Source organism: Polyergus mexicanus, unplaced genomic scaffold, assembly GCF_030449975.1.
Source record: "Polyergus mexicanus isolate NDT 795.1 unplaced genomic scaffold, iyPolMexi1.0 SCAF_26, whole genome shotgun sequence".
Classification (NCBI taxonomy): domain Eukaryota; kingdom Metazoa; phylum Arthropoda; class Insecta; order Hymenoptera; family Formicidae; genus Polyergus; species Polyergus mexicanus.
In genome coordinates, this window is record NW_027223346.1 from 1307663 (window position 1) to 1323490 (window position 15828).

The 15828-nt window shown below is 32.5% G+C and overlaps 3 protein-coding genes across 5 annotated transcripts; 2 read left to right on the plus strand and 1 right to left on the minus strand.

Moving 5' to 3' along the window:
• The first annotated feature begins 518 nt into the window (after positions 1-518).
• Positions 519-4112, plus strand: Taf5 (TATA-box binding protein associated factor 5). Of its 2 annotated transcripts, XM_070314199.1 has the most exons (12): positions 519-692; positions 867-1052; positions 1182-1384; positions 1461-1657; positions 1754-1958; positions 2024-2143; positions 2212-2357; positions 2431-2568; positions 2826-3019; positions 3102-3393; positions 3466-3660; positions 4066-4112. In XM_070314199.1, the coding sequence occupies exons 1-12, from the start codon at positions 630-632 to the stop codon at positions 4104-4106; spliced, it is 1980 nt and encodes a 659-aa protein (XP_070170300.1). In that variant the 5' UTR covers positions 519-629; the 3' UTR covers positions 4107-4112. The 2 variants fall into 2 exon arrangements, with proteins under 2 accessions (XP_070170300.1, XP_070170301.1); XM_070314200.1 differs by lacking the exon at positions 4066-4112 and having other exon boundaries at positions 3466-3803.
• Positions 4113-4351: 239 nt separating this feature from the next.
• Positions 4352-8328, plus strand: LOC138943387 (NCK-interacting protein with SH3 domain). The gene is made up of 9 exons (XM_070314197.1): positions 4352-4443; positions 4546-4739; positions 4841-5734; positions 6051-6253; positions 6341-6444; positions 6528-6746; positions 6834-7006; positions 7108-7205; positions 7296-8328. The coding sequence occupies exons 1-9, from the start codon at positions 4416-4418 to the stop codon at positions 7384-7386; spliced, it is 2004 nt and encodes a 667-aa protein (XP_070170298.1). The 5' UTR covers positions 4352-4415; the 3' UTR covers positions 7387-8328.
• Tpnci (troponin C type I) lies at positions 7352-15409 on the minus strand. Of its 2 annotated transcripts, none has more exons than XM_070314202.1 (6): positions 15224-15409; positions 13972-14002; positions 11581-11724; positions 11186-11305; positions 9952-10083; positions 7352-9297 (listed from the first exon to the last, which is right to left on the minus strand). In XM_070314202.1, the coding sequence occupies exons 1-6, from the start codon at positions 15224-15226 to the stop codon at positions 9269-9271; spliced, it is 459 nt and encodes a 152-aa protein (XP_070170303.1). In that variant the 5' UTR covers positions 15227-15409; the 3' UTR covers positions 7352-9268. The 2 variants fall into 2 exon arrangements, with proteins under 2 accessions (XP_070170303.1, XP_070170302.1); XM_070314201.1 differs by having other exon boundaries at positions 15203-15409.
• Between the last annotated feature and the right edge of the window lie 419 nt (positions 15410-15828).

Consider the following 15828-nt stretch of genomic DNA (forward strand, 5'->3'; position numbering starts at 1 on the left):
ACGATCACGCGCGATTGAAAAGATTCGCGATCCGTTATTTAAGTATATATACAATATATGTATATTTTAGCAAATATATATGTGATTGTAATTTTATAACAACATATATTATATATATAAAATTTTTGAAAAGATAGATATATAGATACGTAACGAATTGTACGAGGACGATATGCGTGTTTCCGGGGATAAAATTACAAGGGGATAATTGATTCCGGACTTACACAGAGACGGATCATCGACACTTGGCACTTCGACATTTGAGAGAGACACTCCCGATAAACTTTTGCGCGCGCGAAATTCACTTTCAGACGATAATAATCGTGAAAAAAAGTCGAGGATATTTCGAATACGTGCGATCCGTGCGTGTATCCGATTGCGACTTGAAGTTAATCGAGGAAACGAAATTGCGATTCTCGAAATATCGAAACTATAGCGATCCCGATCGAAGCGCCTCTCAACGTTCTGACGAGGAATTAAAACTCGTTTAGCATCGCTATTTCGCTCTCTATATTCGTTTCAAGAGAGGTTAGGTTCCTGTGTTGTATATTTCGAATTTTCGTAAACTTTATCAAGATTACGCAAAGAGAGAAATTTTTCTATAATACTTTATTAATAATTACGCAAATATGGATAACGATAAAAGCACTATGCTAGCTGTTCTACAGCTCTTGAAGAAATACAATTTAAAAGTAAGTTGTACGCAAAATATATTCTTTACCTCTCTCTTAAATATTCTAGCCTGTATTGATAAATGTTATTGTATGAAAAATATAATAATTAAATTTGCGTATAATTAAACTGATAGGAGAAAGCTATTATCTATTAATCTATGCTTTAAGCTATTAATCTATACTTTTTTTTAGGGAACCGAAGAATTGTTTAGAAAAGAAGCTAATCTCACAGATATCTCAGCTGAAGAAGCTCAGCAAACTGATTCCGAGGTGACAAGTGTTCTTTCTGCTTACAAGAGCGAGGGAGATCCTGCGCAGTATGAGAAAGTATACAGTGAATTGAAAAAATTTGTAGAAGGAGCTTTGGACATTTATAAGGTACACTGAAGTTATAAAGATTGTCATATTTATGAATATGAAGTATTTTGTATAACTAAGTACGCGATAATATTATAAATTTATAATATTATAACATCTCTAATCTATGTATTTATTATATAATGATAGCACGAATTAGGGACCATACTATATCCAGTTTTAGTACATATGTATCTAGAATTAGTTTACAATAATCATTCTGAAGAGGCAAAACAGCTCATGGAAAAATTTGGCGGAAATTTAGAAGAATATTATCAAGATGATTTGAAAAGATTATCCAATGTAACAAAACGAGAGCAAATGGCAGGAAATGAATTAACTGATACTTTTAAGTAAGTGTATCTATAAAAAAAAGTGATAAAATCAAGGTGTTCTAATTTAAACATATCATTTGACGCTTATTCGCAGATCCAATCAGTTTATAATTAGAATGTCGAGGGATACGCTTTCTATATTAAAACGACATTTGCAAGAAAAGAAACATAGTGTTTTATTAAACATTATACAGGAACATCTTTACTTTGATATGTATGAGGGTGTTGCTCGCAATAAAGAACAGATAGATGCAACATCTGGAGCTATGGTGGGCGAAGCTACTAGACAAGGTAATAAAATTATTTCATATTTCTAAGAGAAAAATTGTTTTTTATCTATGTACTTTATAGCAAAAGATATCTATTAATCATATTGTTACTTTACAGATAACAAGGCCAAAGTCTATTATGGACTTTTAAAGGAACCAGATATTCAGTGTGTAGCACCAGCTGAAGAAGAAGAGGACGATACAGGTGGGGGAGATGGAGATAAACCAAAAAAGAAGAAAGCTAAGAAGGATCCTTTGTTTTCAAAAAAAACCAAATCAGATCCAAATGCACCACCTGTTGGCAGAATGCCATTACCTAATCTGTAAGATAAAATAAATTTTTTAAGGATTGTATCTATAACTTGTCATATACAAATCATATCTTTAGGAAGGATGCAGATAAACTTGAAAAAGTTAAGGCGTTAAGGGAAGCATCAAAAAGAGTTATCCTAGGATCAGATACACTACCATCTATATGTTTTTATACATTGCTGAACACGATTCATACGTAAGTAGATATAAACAAATTTTTTTTTTAATTTTTTATTTACAATTACATTATATTATAATATTTAGTGTAACAGCGGCAGAAGTAGCAGAAGACTCAAGTTTATTAGCTATCGGATTCAGTGATTCTGGTATAAAAGTTTGGAGTTTAGTTCCACAAAAATTGAGGTTGATGAAGACTGGTGAACAATTATCAGAAGTCAAGCAAGAATCAGGTAGAACATAAAATCGAAGTAAAATTTTTCCCTTTATATTATTTCAAAAAGCATATTATAAGAAACATTACAGAGGATGTGCTGGTTAGAATGATGGATGATAGAACATCTGAAACTACAAAAAATCTTTATGGTCATAGTGGACCAATTTATAGCCTTTCATTTAGTCCAGATAGAAATCTTTTGCTTTCATCGTCAGAAGATACTACAAGTGAGTTTCATATCTTACACAGTATACTTAATTAACTTTTGTTTCACATATATATATATATGTTTAAGATAATTCACAAGAAAATAAAAAAAATATCAGAAATTGTAATTTTAAGAAATTTAATATAACGTATAGATGTACACGCGCGAATGTTCTGGAAAAGATATGTTAATAATTCTTGGAATATTAATTTTGATTTGTTCCCTTTCCCTCTATATAAAGAATTTTTATGTAATAATTTATAATGACTGTTTTAGTAAGGCTATGGTCACTCCATACATGGACATGCGTCGTGTGTTACAAAGGTCACCTATTTCCCGCGTGGTGCGTAAGATTCTCACCGCACGGTTATTACTTTGCAAGTGCCTCGAACGATAAAACTGCCAGACTATGGGTAACCGATTCTCATCAACCATTACGAATATTTGCTGGCCATTACTCAGATGTCGATGTGAGCTAACATTTATCGATTAAGTTGTTTGTTTAATTGTTGATCAAAGTGATTGATATCTTATTATTTATATTTTTAATAGGTAATTCAGTTTCATCCAAATTCAAATTACGTCGCAACTGGTTCGAGCGACATGACTGTAAGATTATGGGACTGTGTGACCGGCAGTCAAGTTCGATTAATGACCGGGCACAAAGGGCCCATTTTTTCTCTAGCTTTTTCAACAGAAGGACGATTTTTGGCTTCAGCCGGTGCCGATCATCGTGTACTCGTATGGGATCTAGCGCACGGTCATCTCGTTGCAGCCTTGTCGGGACATACGAATAATATTCATTGTCTATCGTTTAGTCGAGACGGCAATATTCTCGTCTCAGGTATTTGCTCTATCCATTAATTTTTCCAGATTAAACAAAACATATGTCAATAATAGATTGTTATTTTGCCAGGATCCTTAGACTATGCACTGAAATTATGGGATTTCACAAAATTAGCAGAAGAGATGAGTCTAGAAGATGTGAATGTTTCACACAATCCAGATGTGAAAGCTAATGCAGAATCCTATTTGTTGCGTACTTTTGCTACAAAAAATACATCTGTCCTGACAATACATTTTTCACGTAGAAATTTACTGCTGGGTATCGGTATGTTCGATTCTATGTAATTTATTACGTCTCAGATTCAGATTCATTGTTTTATATGTATAGACGATTCGAGAATTACATATTAAGTATATCATAAATTATATTAAATAATATAAATGATCATGAAGCATTAATAAATCTTTCCCATTTATTTATTTTTGTGTGTGTATATATATACAATATATATATATATTACTAATACTTTATAACAAAAAAAGATATTTAGTGCATTTTTATAAACGCGATAAATTAACATTAATAAAAAGTTGCAATTTACTAAAATATTAGAGAAATTTATTTATTCAATTTTATTTATATAATCCTCTCTCATTTCATACAATTCATTCGTCATAGTACATTATTATGAAAATGGGAAAATGTATAAATAAAAATTGAAATAAAAAGCAACATCGAGGTTGAGCGAAATGATGTATTGCGATCGATAATTGGCAAGATTTTGTAACTCGAGCGTAAGGGTGAACGGTGATTGTTAACGTGCCGATCATAGATATATAAAACACGATCTGTGTGGTGATGTATGTACGCACATACACACACACACACATACACAAATATATAGAGAACTCAACCGAATAGTAAAAAGCTGTTCACAATAAATAGGCAAGTAGGAAACGGTGGCGAATAAATAAAAATGTCCGCGCGCGTAAATGAAAGTAAGTAAGTGGTTCTACGGCATTCCGATTGTCACATTCGGGCGTTGCCTCGCGTGAAACCGTTGCGTTTCACTTTCTAACATGATGGACGATAATAGTGCAAGGTTAGGTGAGTTGAAAGCATGTTACGTACATTTGCATTCTTTAAAGAGAGCCGATTTTTTCTATCTTCGAGATATATACTTTCTTGACCGTATTTTATTTTACATAGCTACGGACAACGGACACGAGGTAGTTAAGGCCTTGTACGATTTCAAGGCTACATTCGCCAAGACTCTCAGCTTCCGGGTTGGCGAGCATTTCCTCTTGCTGCAGCGTAATGTCAAACAGAAGAATTGGTGGCAGGTTGTAAATAGAGGAGGACGATTGGGCTATATACCATCTAATTATGTTACCACTGTGAAAGTATGACTTTGTTTATGCATATATAAAATTATATATATATATATATATATATACATATGTATGTATATACATATATCTTCTATGTCGTTATTAATCATTAGGTCCAACCACAGTTTTTGATTGATTTTTTGGAAGACTGTATAATAACTTTGGAAACAGAAAATAATAAACAAGGTGACTCACTCCATACCGATAAGCAAGATCTTTACGCACAACTGGTGGAAAAGAAAAAACAAATTGAACTAGGTAGAAAATTTAAAAGACAGGCGCCTAAACCGCCAGATTTTGAATGTAGCATCATACCTGGAGAAACAGATGTGATGACTGTTTGTGATAATATAGAAGCAGATGTTAGATCAGCACCGAGTAATACTTCTTATGTAACGGCACGGACCACTCTTCATGGCAATGCAAACGCAGATACTATTCAAACAATTATTCAATCTCAACGACCAGCGACTGAAAATGAACGCGTACAATCGTTTCCTCGTCAATCATCTTCAGATACTGTGCAAAAAGTGCAGACACAGGTTACAGATGTTCGTAAAAGCTCTTCCCAGGGTAGCATGCAAAATATATGTAGTAATTCGCCGACTAAATGCAACTCGCCAGCTAAAAATGGCTCGCCCGTTAAGAGCAATTCATCATTACAAGCCATCAATTCCCGAAGCGCTTACCAATTGCTCGATCAAGTGCGAAAAAATACTCAACTTAGTCATGAAATGTCAAAGGTAGCAGTCACAGTCGTAGTCTCTGGCCTACAACAGTTGCTGCCAGAAACTGTGAGTCATTATCTCGATGCTTTGTTGCATCAGTTACAAACACCATTGACTGTGTCAAAAATGAGTATAGAAGAAACTTATGATGCTAATAGGTTGAGAATAATTTTTACCGAACTGACTTCATGCAAAGAAGATTCACAGCAAAGGAGTTGGATGCTTTACGAAGATGAATCTATCATCGTGGAATATATCAAAGAACTAACGGAAATATTGGTATGTTTTATAAACAGCAGTAGAATATTTGAATCAAGATTGTAATATCATATACTTAATAGTTGGATCTTGAAATTATATATTCCTAATTCCTTTTAATCCCCTTCAATTAAACTTTTTTTTAAATTTAAATCAATATATGCATTTTTAAAGACATTGCAGTCTTTACCATTCCATATTTCTACTTTTGTGTATATATATATATAATATAGTATAATATAATTGTTAGCATTAAATATGTGATATAAATTTAGACATTTGCTTATCATATTATTATATAATTAATATTCATACATGTATTTTCTTTATTGAATAGACTAATGCTGATGCAAATGTATCGAGATATGTTTTGAGGCAAGATCGATACAATGGAGCAACAATATTGATACAGTATTATCAAATGGAAACAAGATGGACTATTAGACAATTGTTGTTGCAATCGTTTGGTGTTATGTGCAGTTTAGATTCAGTGGTTCTAACTATAATGTTAAATAGTATTTTACCAATGGAATTAGCGAGGTACTGCGATATAAATTTAGAATATTTACTTATAAACTGTAACATTCAAATAATGAATAAAATTCTCAATTATATGTGCTTTTGTAGAGATATGAGAAGTAATTCCAGAAATGTAGTAAGATTAAATTATTCCTCTTTATTACTTACAATGATCTTTTCAATGGGTGAACCCATGCCAGTTACACATTTGGGTGAGTAAAAAATTAATAATATAATAATAATGTCATTGAAAATAAAAATTAAAATATGTTTTTTCTTATAAATTTTATTACAGAACAACTCGGTCCAGATTTTATATCATTCCTCCTGGACTTGATAGAAACACCACCTGATACAGATTTAGAGGATCAGATTCCAGACTTGTTCATAAATTTAATATTATCCTACAATCTGCAATTTACAACTTCTGAGAATATGGTTCTAAATGCTTTACGTGAACGGACTGTGGCCAAGACTTTCACTGAAAAAATTTTATTCCTTTTTAACAGAGAAGGTGAATTTTAGTAACGCAAATAATGTCGCAAAACTGACATGACTGGCACTCGCCCGAACTGACAAACTGATTTTTAACTTATCGCAGAGGATCCGGTACGAATATTTGATCATGAGCCTCAACCGCCACATTCTGTATTGAAACTTTTTATCGATTTATTTAGTAACGATGCCATAGCAAGTCTCTTTTACACCAATGATGTAAAAGTTCTCATTGACATTATTCTACGGCAACTTTTCGATATGTTCCCGGGTGATAAGGTAATGCATTACGTTGTGTGATAAAAATGTTTAAATTGAACTTGTGAAAAATATTTTAGATATATATCTAATATTTATATTTATCTTTAATGTAATAACAGCGTAGACAATATTTAGAGCTTTGCCGTCGAGTTCTACGTACCTCGAGCTATAACGAACATCGTCATCGATCTGAAGATTTGTTAAAATGTTTCACAAGGTAAGACATATTTATATGCTGTGTTTTACAACTTATCGCAAATATTCTTGTATTAAGTTTTATTTTATTACATCTTATATTCTGTTCTAGAATATTCTGTGAGGAAACAACAGAGAGCCAGGAAGATCAGAAAGTGGTACGCGAAATTAGCAACGAATTTCCACATTTATTTAAGATGTGACATTTAATTTCATCCTCTGAACAAGATTTAGAGGAAGATGACTTGCAAACTCTCGTCTAAGTATAGACCTGTGAATTTATTAAAAAGAAATCAAACTCACGCAATGAGTTTTTGTTAGTCCTGGCTTATTTTATTTTAATCTTAGTAAAGGAAATGGCGAAATACGCACAATTCATGAAATATCGACGATATGTTTTACGACTGCCATGAATGTCTTCATTCGGTTGCGGTGCTACGAGATGTCATTTATTGATATATATTTAGACGAAATTATAAGTATTTAGAGTGAAGGGATAACTATTTCGCACAAAATTATTATATATAACGCATTATATTATATATAACATATATGAAATAACGAAGAAGTCCTCTTCACTCTTATTACGAGGACCATTGATATTTAAAAGCATTCCAATATTTGCATAACTAAATTATATCTTTAGTAGTTATATAATTAATCTCTATATTAATTTATATATAGAGATTATGTATTGAGAGATAAAGTTTAATATAAACATACAGCTGATATACATATATCTCTGTATGTATTGTTAAAAGATGGATAAAAATCAATTATATGAAATTATATATAACAGTATTTCTTCGTAAAATATATATAATCTAGTCCATATATATATGTCAGAATATTCTAAGTCATAGAAATTAAATTCTAGTTTATATAGAGCTTATTTTTCAGTAAGACAAATACTTTCACATCTACCATAAATACAGTGCCGTTATTTAAAAATTGTTTTAATTATATAAAATAAAGTCTAGATAGAAAAACTTTCTCGCGAATTTACTTATAAGACTTACTAGGTGTCACTGTGCTATCGGTAAACTTGCTAGTCTATAATTAGTGACTATATTTTTTGAAGCATGTTATTCTATGTTATGTTTGCAACTGTCAACATGTCAATTATAAAGGAATCTCAAATTTATTGTGATTAATTGAATGTTAAATAAATAAAAAGTTTAGCTGATAATTCTCAGGCAAGATATTGATATTTCCTTTGTCTCTCAAAATTAATAATTCATGATTTAACCTAATTATTCAATAGAAAACTAAATTTATAATAATTATAACGACATATAAGTATTCAAGATATTTGTATGATCAGAATATTATTAGGAAGCATTCAGTCTAAAAGCTAGGAAAATAAAAGAAGAAATATATATAAACAAAATATATAGACAAATATATATATATATATATATATATATATATATATATATATATATATATATAAAATGGGCAAAAATAGATGTTAGATTACATAATTTGCGTTACATTTAGTTTTACAAATGGACTAAAGAACGTCGTTAAAAAATAATATGATAAAAGTAGAGGTATGTTTTCCATATTGGACAGCCTCAGTCGGACCAACATGAAAAAAGAGATTTGTTTGGGTGTAGAGAAATTTCAGATTCAGACTTACTTAAGTCGAGAAATATTAAAAATTTCTCGTCTCGTATAACGAAACACACGCGTATATAAGAAGAAAATTATTCGTATTATCAAACAACAAAAAATATAAGATTTTTATCTTGTTTTATTAATAACAATAAATATATATACTGATTTTTTCAATGAAAAAAAAACTCTAAGGGTTTAGTATATGAAAGTAAAATTTGTTTACCATAATAAATATGACGTATGTATAAAAGCAGAGAATATTCATTCGATGTAATGTTCATGGCAAGAATTTTCTTTCGATGACTAATCACAAAACTGAAGGATATTTGCATGAATAAATTTTTTTTCCTGCGCATTGATTCGTCATCGTCATCGCAAACATGTGAATGATCAGTTCTAAAATGTAATGGTTGCATGCACATATGTCTTTGGATCCAAAAGCAGTTCACCATTCATTCAAGGTAACTATTCGCCGGTCATCATCTCCATAAACTCTGAAAAAGAATACGGACTAGTAATGTAAGAAAATTAAGATTTTACCCAGATAGCACAAGGAGACCAAAAAACATTTAAAAATGTCTAAAGGATGATAAAATGTCTTTAAATCATTTTTAAATATCTTTTAGAGATATGTGCTCTCTGGATATCTTTTCAGAAAATAAATTTCAATCGTTTCTAATATGCCTATTTCTTGCAGGACTGTTACCTTACGTTTCGATATTTATGAGCATCACACATGTGAAATTCATCAAAAATTGGAACGGACGTGTGATTTTGATAAATTGCCGCGATTTGTTAAATACGAATATAAAAATAGATAGTCGCGGGATCAGTGACATTACATATCCTCGATCTGCCAATTCTTTCGCATATAAATAAACCACTCGGCTTTCCTTCGTTCAAATTTGCACGAAGACAGATGCCGGTTCTCAAAGGAATAAAACGGGATCTTTTAATTCGACAGTAATAAACACGACACACTCCTCTCATTAAAGTTGGAAAATATCGCGAAACGAAATGATTTGGTAAGAAAATTAAATTATTTCTCTTCAAAGCTATGCAATTAAAAAGATATGTTCTACATTTGGTTATTTTCTCAAAAGGGATCGCTTAAAAAGAAAAAAGAGAAAGAATAGAAGAAAACATACCGTCGAAATCGACTGTACCGGAACCATCAGAATCGATCTCTTCAATCATCATATCCAATTCTTCATTCGTTAACTGATCATCCAATTCTCTCAGAATCTCACGTAAGCATGTCGTTGGGATATAGCCATTACCTAAGTGAGTAAAAAATTGCAGATTTAAATAATATTTGAGCAATTTAAATTCTATGATTAAATTCTAAAATTGCTAAAAAGTCGTTAATAATCGTTACACGTTGTTTCATTATTTTCCGTATGTCCGTAAGTATCGTCTTCGGTGTCTAATTCTCATTCTTTGCATTCCTTCTATCTCTCATTTGATGCGAACAAGATTTGTATATAATTACAAAATTTATCCGTTCCGTAAAGCAGATTTTTCAATTTGTTTTCCCGGTATCAGCTAAACACGTTAAAATACATACGCCCCGTGCTTTCGATATAATCGTAATTCATGAAAGATGTGTTACGACATTCTTGGCTTTCGGCCGCCACGTGAGGTGAATTCGTTGGGAATCCCCGCGTAGCCGGCTTATTTTTACGTTCACATATGATGCGAACATAATGCGCTTATTTGTATCCCGACGTTTCCTTGTCACACGTTTGTCACATATGTCTTTCCTCACTGTGAGATTGATTTTGTTGATTTTACGAAACAAGATATCCGCTACACTTAGGAAGACATTGTGTAATTTTATAAATTAGATGTAAAAAGTTGCTCTTATATATATATATATATATATATATATATATATATACTAGCAACTGAAATATATTATAGCATCAGACACACTTTTCGATTTAAAATATGTTTAACGATAAAAGAAAATACCAAAATAATAATTTCAAGAGATCGTCAGCACTTTATCGTAATGCTGACAGTTGGATTTAATATTCTCACAATGTGTGATCGGAGATATATTAAAAATAGACAGATCTTTATGTTTATATATTAAAAAAATTAGAAAAGATATTTCAAATCAGTGTTATAATGAATTAATTAAAATATCACGCCATATGACGCGCTATGATAAAATGTGTCAACGTAGATCGTGCGGATCATATCGCTTTAGCGTTTCTAAACGTTTATCGTTGCTTTCGAAATCATCGAATTTAATATAGTTGTTATCAAAACGATCAGCGAATTGCCAATGATGTCATCACCTCACGTTAACGATGCATGAATAACGGGAAATCTCGTTTCTCCATTAAAACTGTTTACACCAGCAATTTGCTATACCTTCCTTGTCGTAGAGTCTGAAAGCCTCTCGAAGTTCCTTTTCCAGAGCCTCTGCGTCTTCCTCAACAATAAATTTCGCCGCCAACGTGACGAATTCCTCAAACTCGAGCCGTCCAGATTCTGTAAGTAAAGACTAGTGTAAGAGAGAGATTGTGCGCGCGAAATTCTATAAATAAGATTCTGTGAGACGGATTATACAATAAATTAAATTACGCGACATTCGACAACAATCCGCATCAAGATCACATTATGGATTTGTAAACACGTCGAAAATAGAAGAGTAAACAGATCATTATTAACTCTGTCATTAATATTCTTTAAATAAACTTCATCGTATGTTTTATCTCCGCTCTCTAACTCTGCTTGCGTTAAATATTAAACAATGTGATATTTACTATCGGCATCAACTTCATCGATGAGTTCGTCCAAAATTTTCTTGTTGAACGGTTGGCCCATTAGCCGAAGAATATCGGCTACCATGTCAGTGGGGATGCTGCCGCTCTTGTCCCTGTCGAAACTGTCGAAAGCTTTACGCAGAACTGCAAAACATAAATTGCTTTTATATCTGCCAAAATAATTGTTGAGGAAATAGATAAATAAATTTTAAAAACTATTAACACACTCGAATTTTTATACAGAAATTTCTTTTCCCGAAACTAGGATTTTATATATCACTGGTAATATTTTTTCAATTATATACACACACACACACACACACACACACACACACACACACACACACACACACACACACATATATATATATGTATTCTTTTTTATAAGATTTATAATATTAATTATCACAATCAATATTTTTATAATTTTCTGATATATAATTTTTTTTCTTTGTCCGATCAAAAACCGGAGAAAAATAATAGAAATTAAGAAAGAAGTATCAAAATAATACAAAATAAAAGTAGCATTTCAAAATTAAAATTCGACAGATTTTAATGAAAGGTTCAGTTAGAAAAGTTACAATAATTATATTTATAGTTAAAGATAGTTATTAATAAAGTTGGTAAAAGGCAGAATAGCCTCTTTTACGAGATTAGTTTCGCCAACAATAAGTCATTTGGCTAAAGACGTTAAACGCCGCAGCGATACGGATTTAGACCGAATGTTAACGTCCTTCCGTCAGTACGGGGCAGCTGATGCTGAGCTTATTTGGCTTGATACACCATTGCAACGGGGTTGCATGATCAGAACCCTTCGGAAATTTTGTAATTACATGATTACGGCAATTATCTACGATTCCGCGTATGTCTCGCAACGTCGGATGAATTTAAATTATACATTTCACTCCGCCGAATAATTATAAAGTCGAAAATTCACGAGCTTTTGACACTTTATTGGTATCATATTACCTCACCGTTTCTCGCGTGACTAGTCTCCTTCATTTTCACTCCGAATACAATATTATTCGGCGATAAGCCAATCTCTCTCTCGTACACAGTTCGTACAAAATATTTAAAAAATGTACATATAATGTATAATATTTTAATAGGTATTCAATTAATGTACAATATCTAATATTTTAATCTAATTAATATTTATTAATTGAACGCTATGTATAGAAAGATTGTACGAAATGCAAAATAAAGCCCTAGCAGGACTTTATTTTGTGATATCTTATAAATTTGTTTTATTTTGTAATAAATAACTAAAAATCTATTTTTCTTTAATACATCGCGTTAATTTTATTATCAACCAAATATGAGAAAAATTACGCCTTGGAGTGTATTTTCGGTATCCTCGAGGAGAATTGTATAGTTCGAGCTATATTTGTAGCACGTAGAATCATGTGTCTCTCTCTCTCTCTCTCTCTTTCTTAAACGTTATTTCGTTGCAAAGAGAGAGCTTGATTCATGCGAGAATGCGCGTCTCGCTCCAAACATTTTGAAATTTCTCTCTCTTGGAGCGATATGATACGACGATCGCAAACAGCTGGAAACAACGGTCGATCGCCCATTTTTCTGGCCTTCCGTTTTCTGAAGAGTAACTTTTCGTTCTCTCCTTCCTATTTTTATCATTTCGATACACATGCGTATTCGTAGAATCGATCATCGTCTGCACGTGAGATATTCCTTCGTCTCGGCTGGGAGACCCGCCGTGCGCTTTTCGGGGATAGCTATACATAGACACACTCTCCGCAGCTGCCCCCGATCGGATTAAAGCGTAAATAAACTCGATGTAAAGACTCGGCGAAAGCGAAATGAAAATTTATCCGGGGCTCGACGTCAATTGGTGTTACACCCCATCTTCCGATCTAAAGAGTTTCTATTTTCAATCTCTCGAGTATAAACCGCTCGCGACGAACTGTCGTGATATCGAAAACGCTTTTACATTGCGATACGATCTTTGTATTTTCCTTCATCAGAGGGAAACTAAAGATTGATATATATTAATATAGTTTTCAGCAATTAAATGCTACGTTTATCGTAATAATAAATCGCGTAAAATACATAGCTTCTATATCAATCTTTAATACATAACGTTATATTACGTTTTAAGTTCTTGGCGGTTATACAGATAAGTTTGACTATAAATTTATGTCTATTTGTTCTGCACTTGTGGTCAATACATTTTACAATGTTTGTTTTTCATGGATCTTCTTGAAATATATATGCTATTTTACTATATCAATGATTACTATTTTACTATATCAAGATTAATAGATGACGGCGATTCGATTATCTCGTCTTAAAATGATATTATACGAGTTTGAAAATGTGTTAGTGCGATTTTACTTTAGAGATTATTCTTAACGAGCTGTTAAGAATACGTACCGGCAATTTGTTCCGCCGGCAGTTCGTCAGCCTGTAAACATCGCAAGAGATACGATAAAAGATACGAAATATAATTATAATTATTACCGAGTATAAAATATATATTTTAGAAAGATATGTCTATATAATGAATATTTTTATCATTCTCATTAATTAAAGTATTATGCACAAGATGTTAAAGACTTTGAGTGAATTTGATACGTTCAATTAAGAATTAACGCAGTTACTTTTGGAAGAAACATTCGTGCACTGTTAAAACTCATTCAACAGATATGTTTTTTTTTAACAATTGAGTTTATCTCTACTTCTCAAATTAAATATTTCAAATATAGAGATATTTTACGCAAAATTATACTCCAACATCTCGAAATTACATCTATGAAAACTTCAAAGGTCTCCGCACGCATGCAATACGTTATAGATAGAGTAATTGAGATTCTTAGCTAATAAAATAATTATAATTATGATTTTTGAATTATAATTACATTTAAGTAAATCATGTACTGCGTTCTCTATTTTTAATGATTTTACAATAATTATGCAGTTTATTACAGAATCATTATTTTACTAATCCGAATGTTTCAATTACCCTCTATTCTATTTTACCGATAATAATTCATTGATCGAAATGGACTTGTTCGAATCGCCACTTTAAACAAATCCGTCGTAACTTTATGTGACGATCGTAAAGGAAGATCTCTTTTGTTTAACAGTATATTCGAAATAGTAAAATACATATTATTATTTTCGAAGATAATATTAAAGTGGCGATCGAATTGACTCGCCGTCTAAGTAACAGTCACGTTTTTCCAGAATTCCATCCATAGCGATTCCAAAATATCTCTCTCATAATCAGCCGGAAGTGGCCGATCGATTAGGTACTTTACGCGCGTGCCTAGCATACCATTAGATTACTACATTAATTAGACTATTATAAAATTCGACCTACATGATACATGTTAATCGTTACTGAATCATGATGCATAAAAAATAAAACAAAAAGGATACACAAACGAGATTTATAGAAACTGATTAGAGAAAGTGAACTAAAGTTAAATACCCAGGCGGTAACGTGCAGATATAATTGTTTTACGATAGTCAGAAAGAGAGAGAGAGAGAGAGAGAGAGAGAGAGAGAGAGAGAGAAAGAGACGGTTAAAAAAATACAACAAATAACTAGAGTACAGATAGACAGTAGGAAAACGTGTATGTTTACCAGGGCGACGACTTACAATATCATCGATAGAACATACCATGATGGCGGCGCGATATGGACTTTTTTTATTCTACTTAAAACACCAAGATATTACTGTGCAGTCTCGCAATTGCCTGACACGTCCGAGTTAGAGCAAATGAAAACGAGCAATTCCAAAGGTGGGATAGAGAATCTCTTTTGCGGGCCGCCGATTAAACGCACTGCCGCGAGACGACGCGGTGCCGCGGTAATATTCGAATAGGACGATATAGCGGTTGCGTACCGGTCGCAGTCCGCACCCCGCAAGCTCCAGCCAATCGTCGGTCCATGTCTGTTCGGTGATCCACAAAGCCTTCGGGAAGGCGCTTGCGCTATTTCTGGGATGGCGTACGACGTACGTACAGTTGCGGGGTTCTCTCGCAGATCGCGGATGCTAGGGCTGAACTTCTCCTCATCTCGAATTCACCCGCGGGATCTAATAACGATGGCGAAGGATGTACCGAGATCTGGCCATTATTCCAATTAAATTATTTTTATTCCTGTGATCATATGCGGTCACTCTTGTTTCTCTCTCTCTCTCTCTCTCTTTCGAACTGAAAAAAAGTTATGAGAAATATAATTTTTAGATTACATTCCTTGAAAGATAGCTCAAAACTTACAAGG

Excerpts from the sequence above, each read along its gene's own strand:
- LOC138943387 (XM_070314197.1), top strand. The coding sequence starts at position 4,416 with ATGATGGACGATAATAGTGCAAGGTTAG. Across the intron at positions 5,735-6,050 it reads AAGAACTAACGGAAATATTG|ACTAATGCTGATGCAAATGT; the intron begins GTATGTTTTATA and ends TTTATTGAATAG. Across the intron at positions 6,747-6,833 it reads ATTCCTTTTTAACAGAGAAG|AGGATCCGGTACGAATATTT; the intron begins GTGAATTTTAGT and ends AACTTATCGCAG.
- Tpnci (XM_070314201.1), bottom strand. The coding sequence starts at position 15,226 with ATGGTATGTTCTATCGATGATATT. Across the intron at positions 11,725-13,971 it reads GCCGGCGGAACAAATTGCCG|TTCTGCGTAAAGCTTTCGAC; the intron begins GTACGTATTCTT and ends TATGTTTTGCAG. Across the intron at positions 10,084-11,185 it reads CAGACTCTACGACAAGGAAG|GTAATGGCTATATCCCAACG; the intron begins GTATAGCAAATT and ends TTACTCACTTAG.
- Taf5 (XM_070314199.1), top strand. The coding sequence starts at position 630 with ATGGATAACGATAAAAGCACTATGCTAGCTGTTCTACAGCTCTTGAAG. Across the intron at positions 1,385-1,460 it reads GAATTAACTGATACTTTTAA|ATCCAATCAGTTTATAATTA; the intron begins GTAAGTGTATCT and ends GCTTATTCGCAG. Across the intron at positions 3,661-4,065 it reads AAATTTACTGCTGGGTATCG|CAACATCGAGGTTGAGCGAA; the intron begins GTATGTTCGATT and ends TGAAATAAAAAG.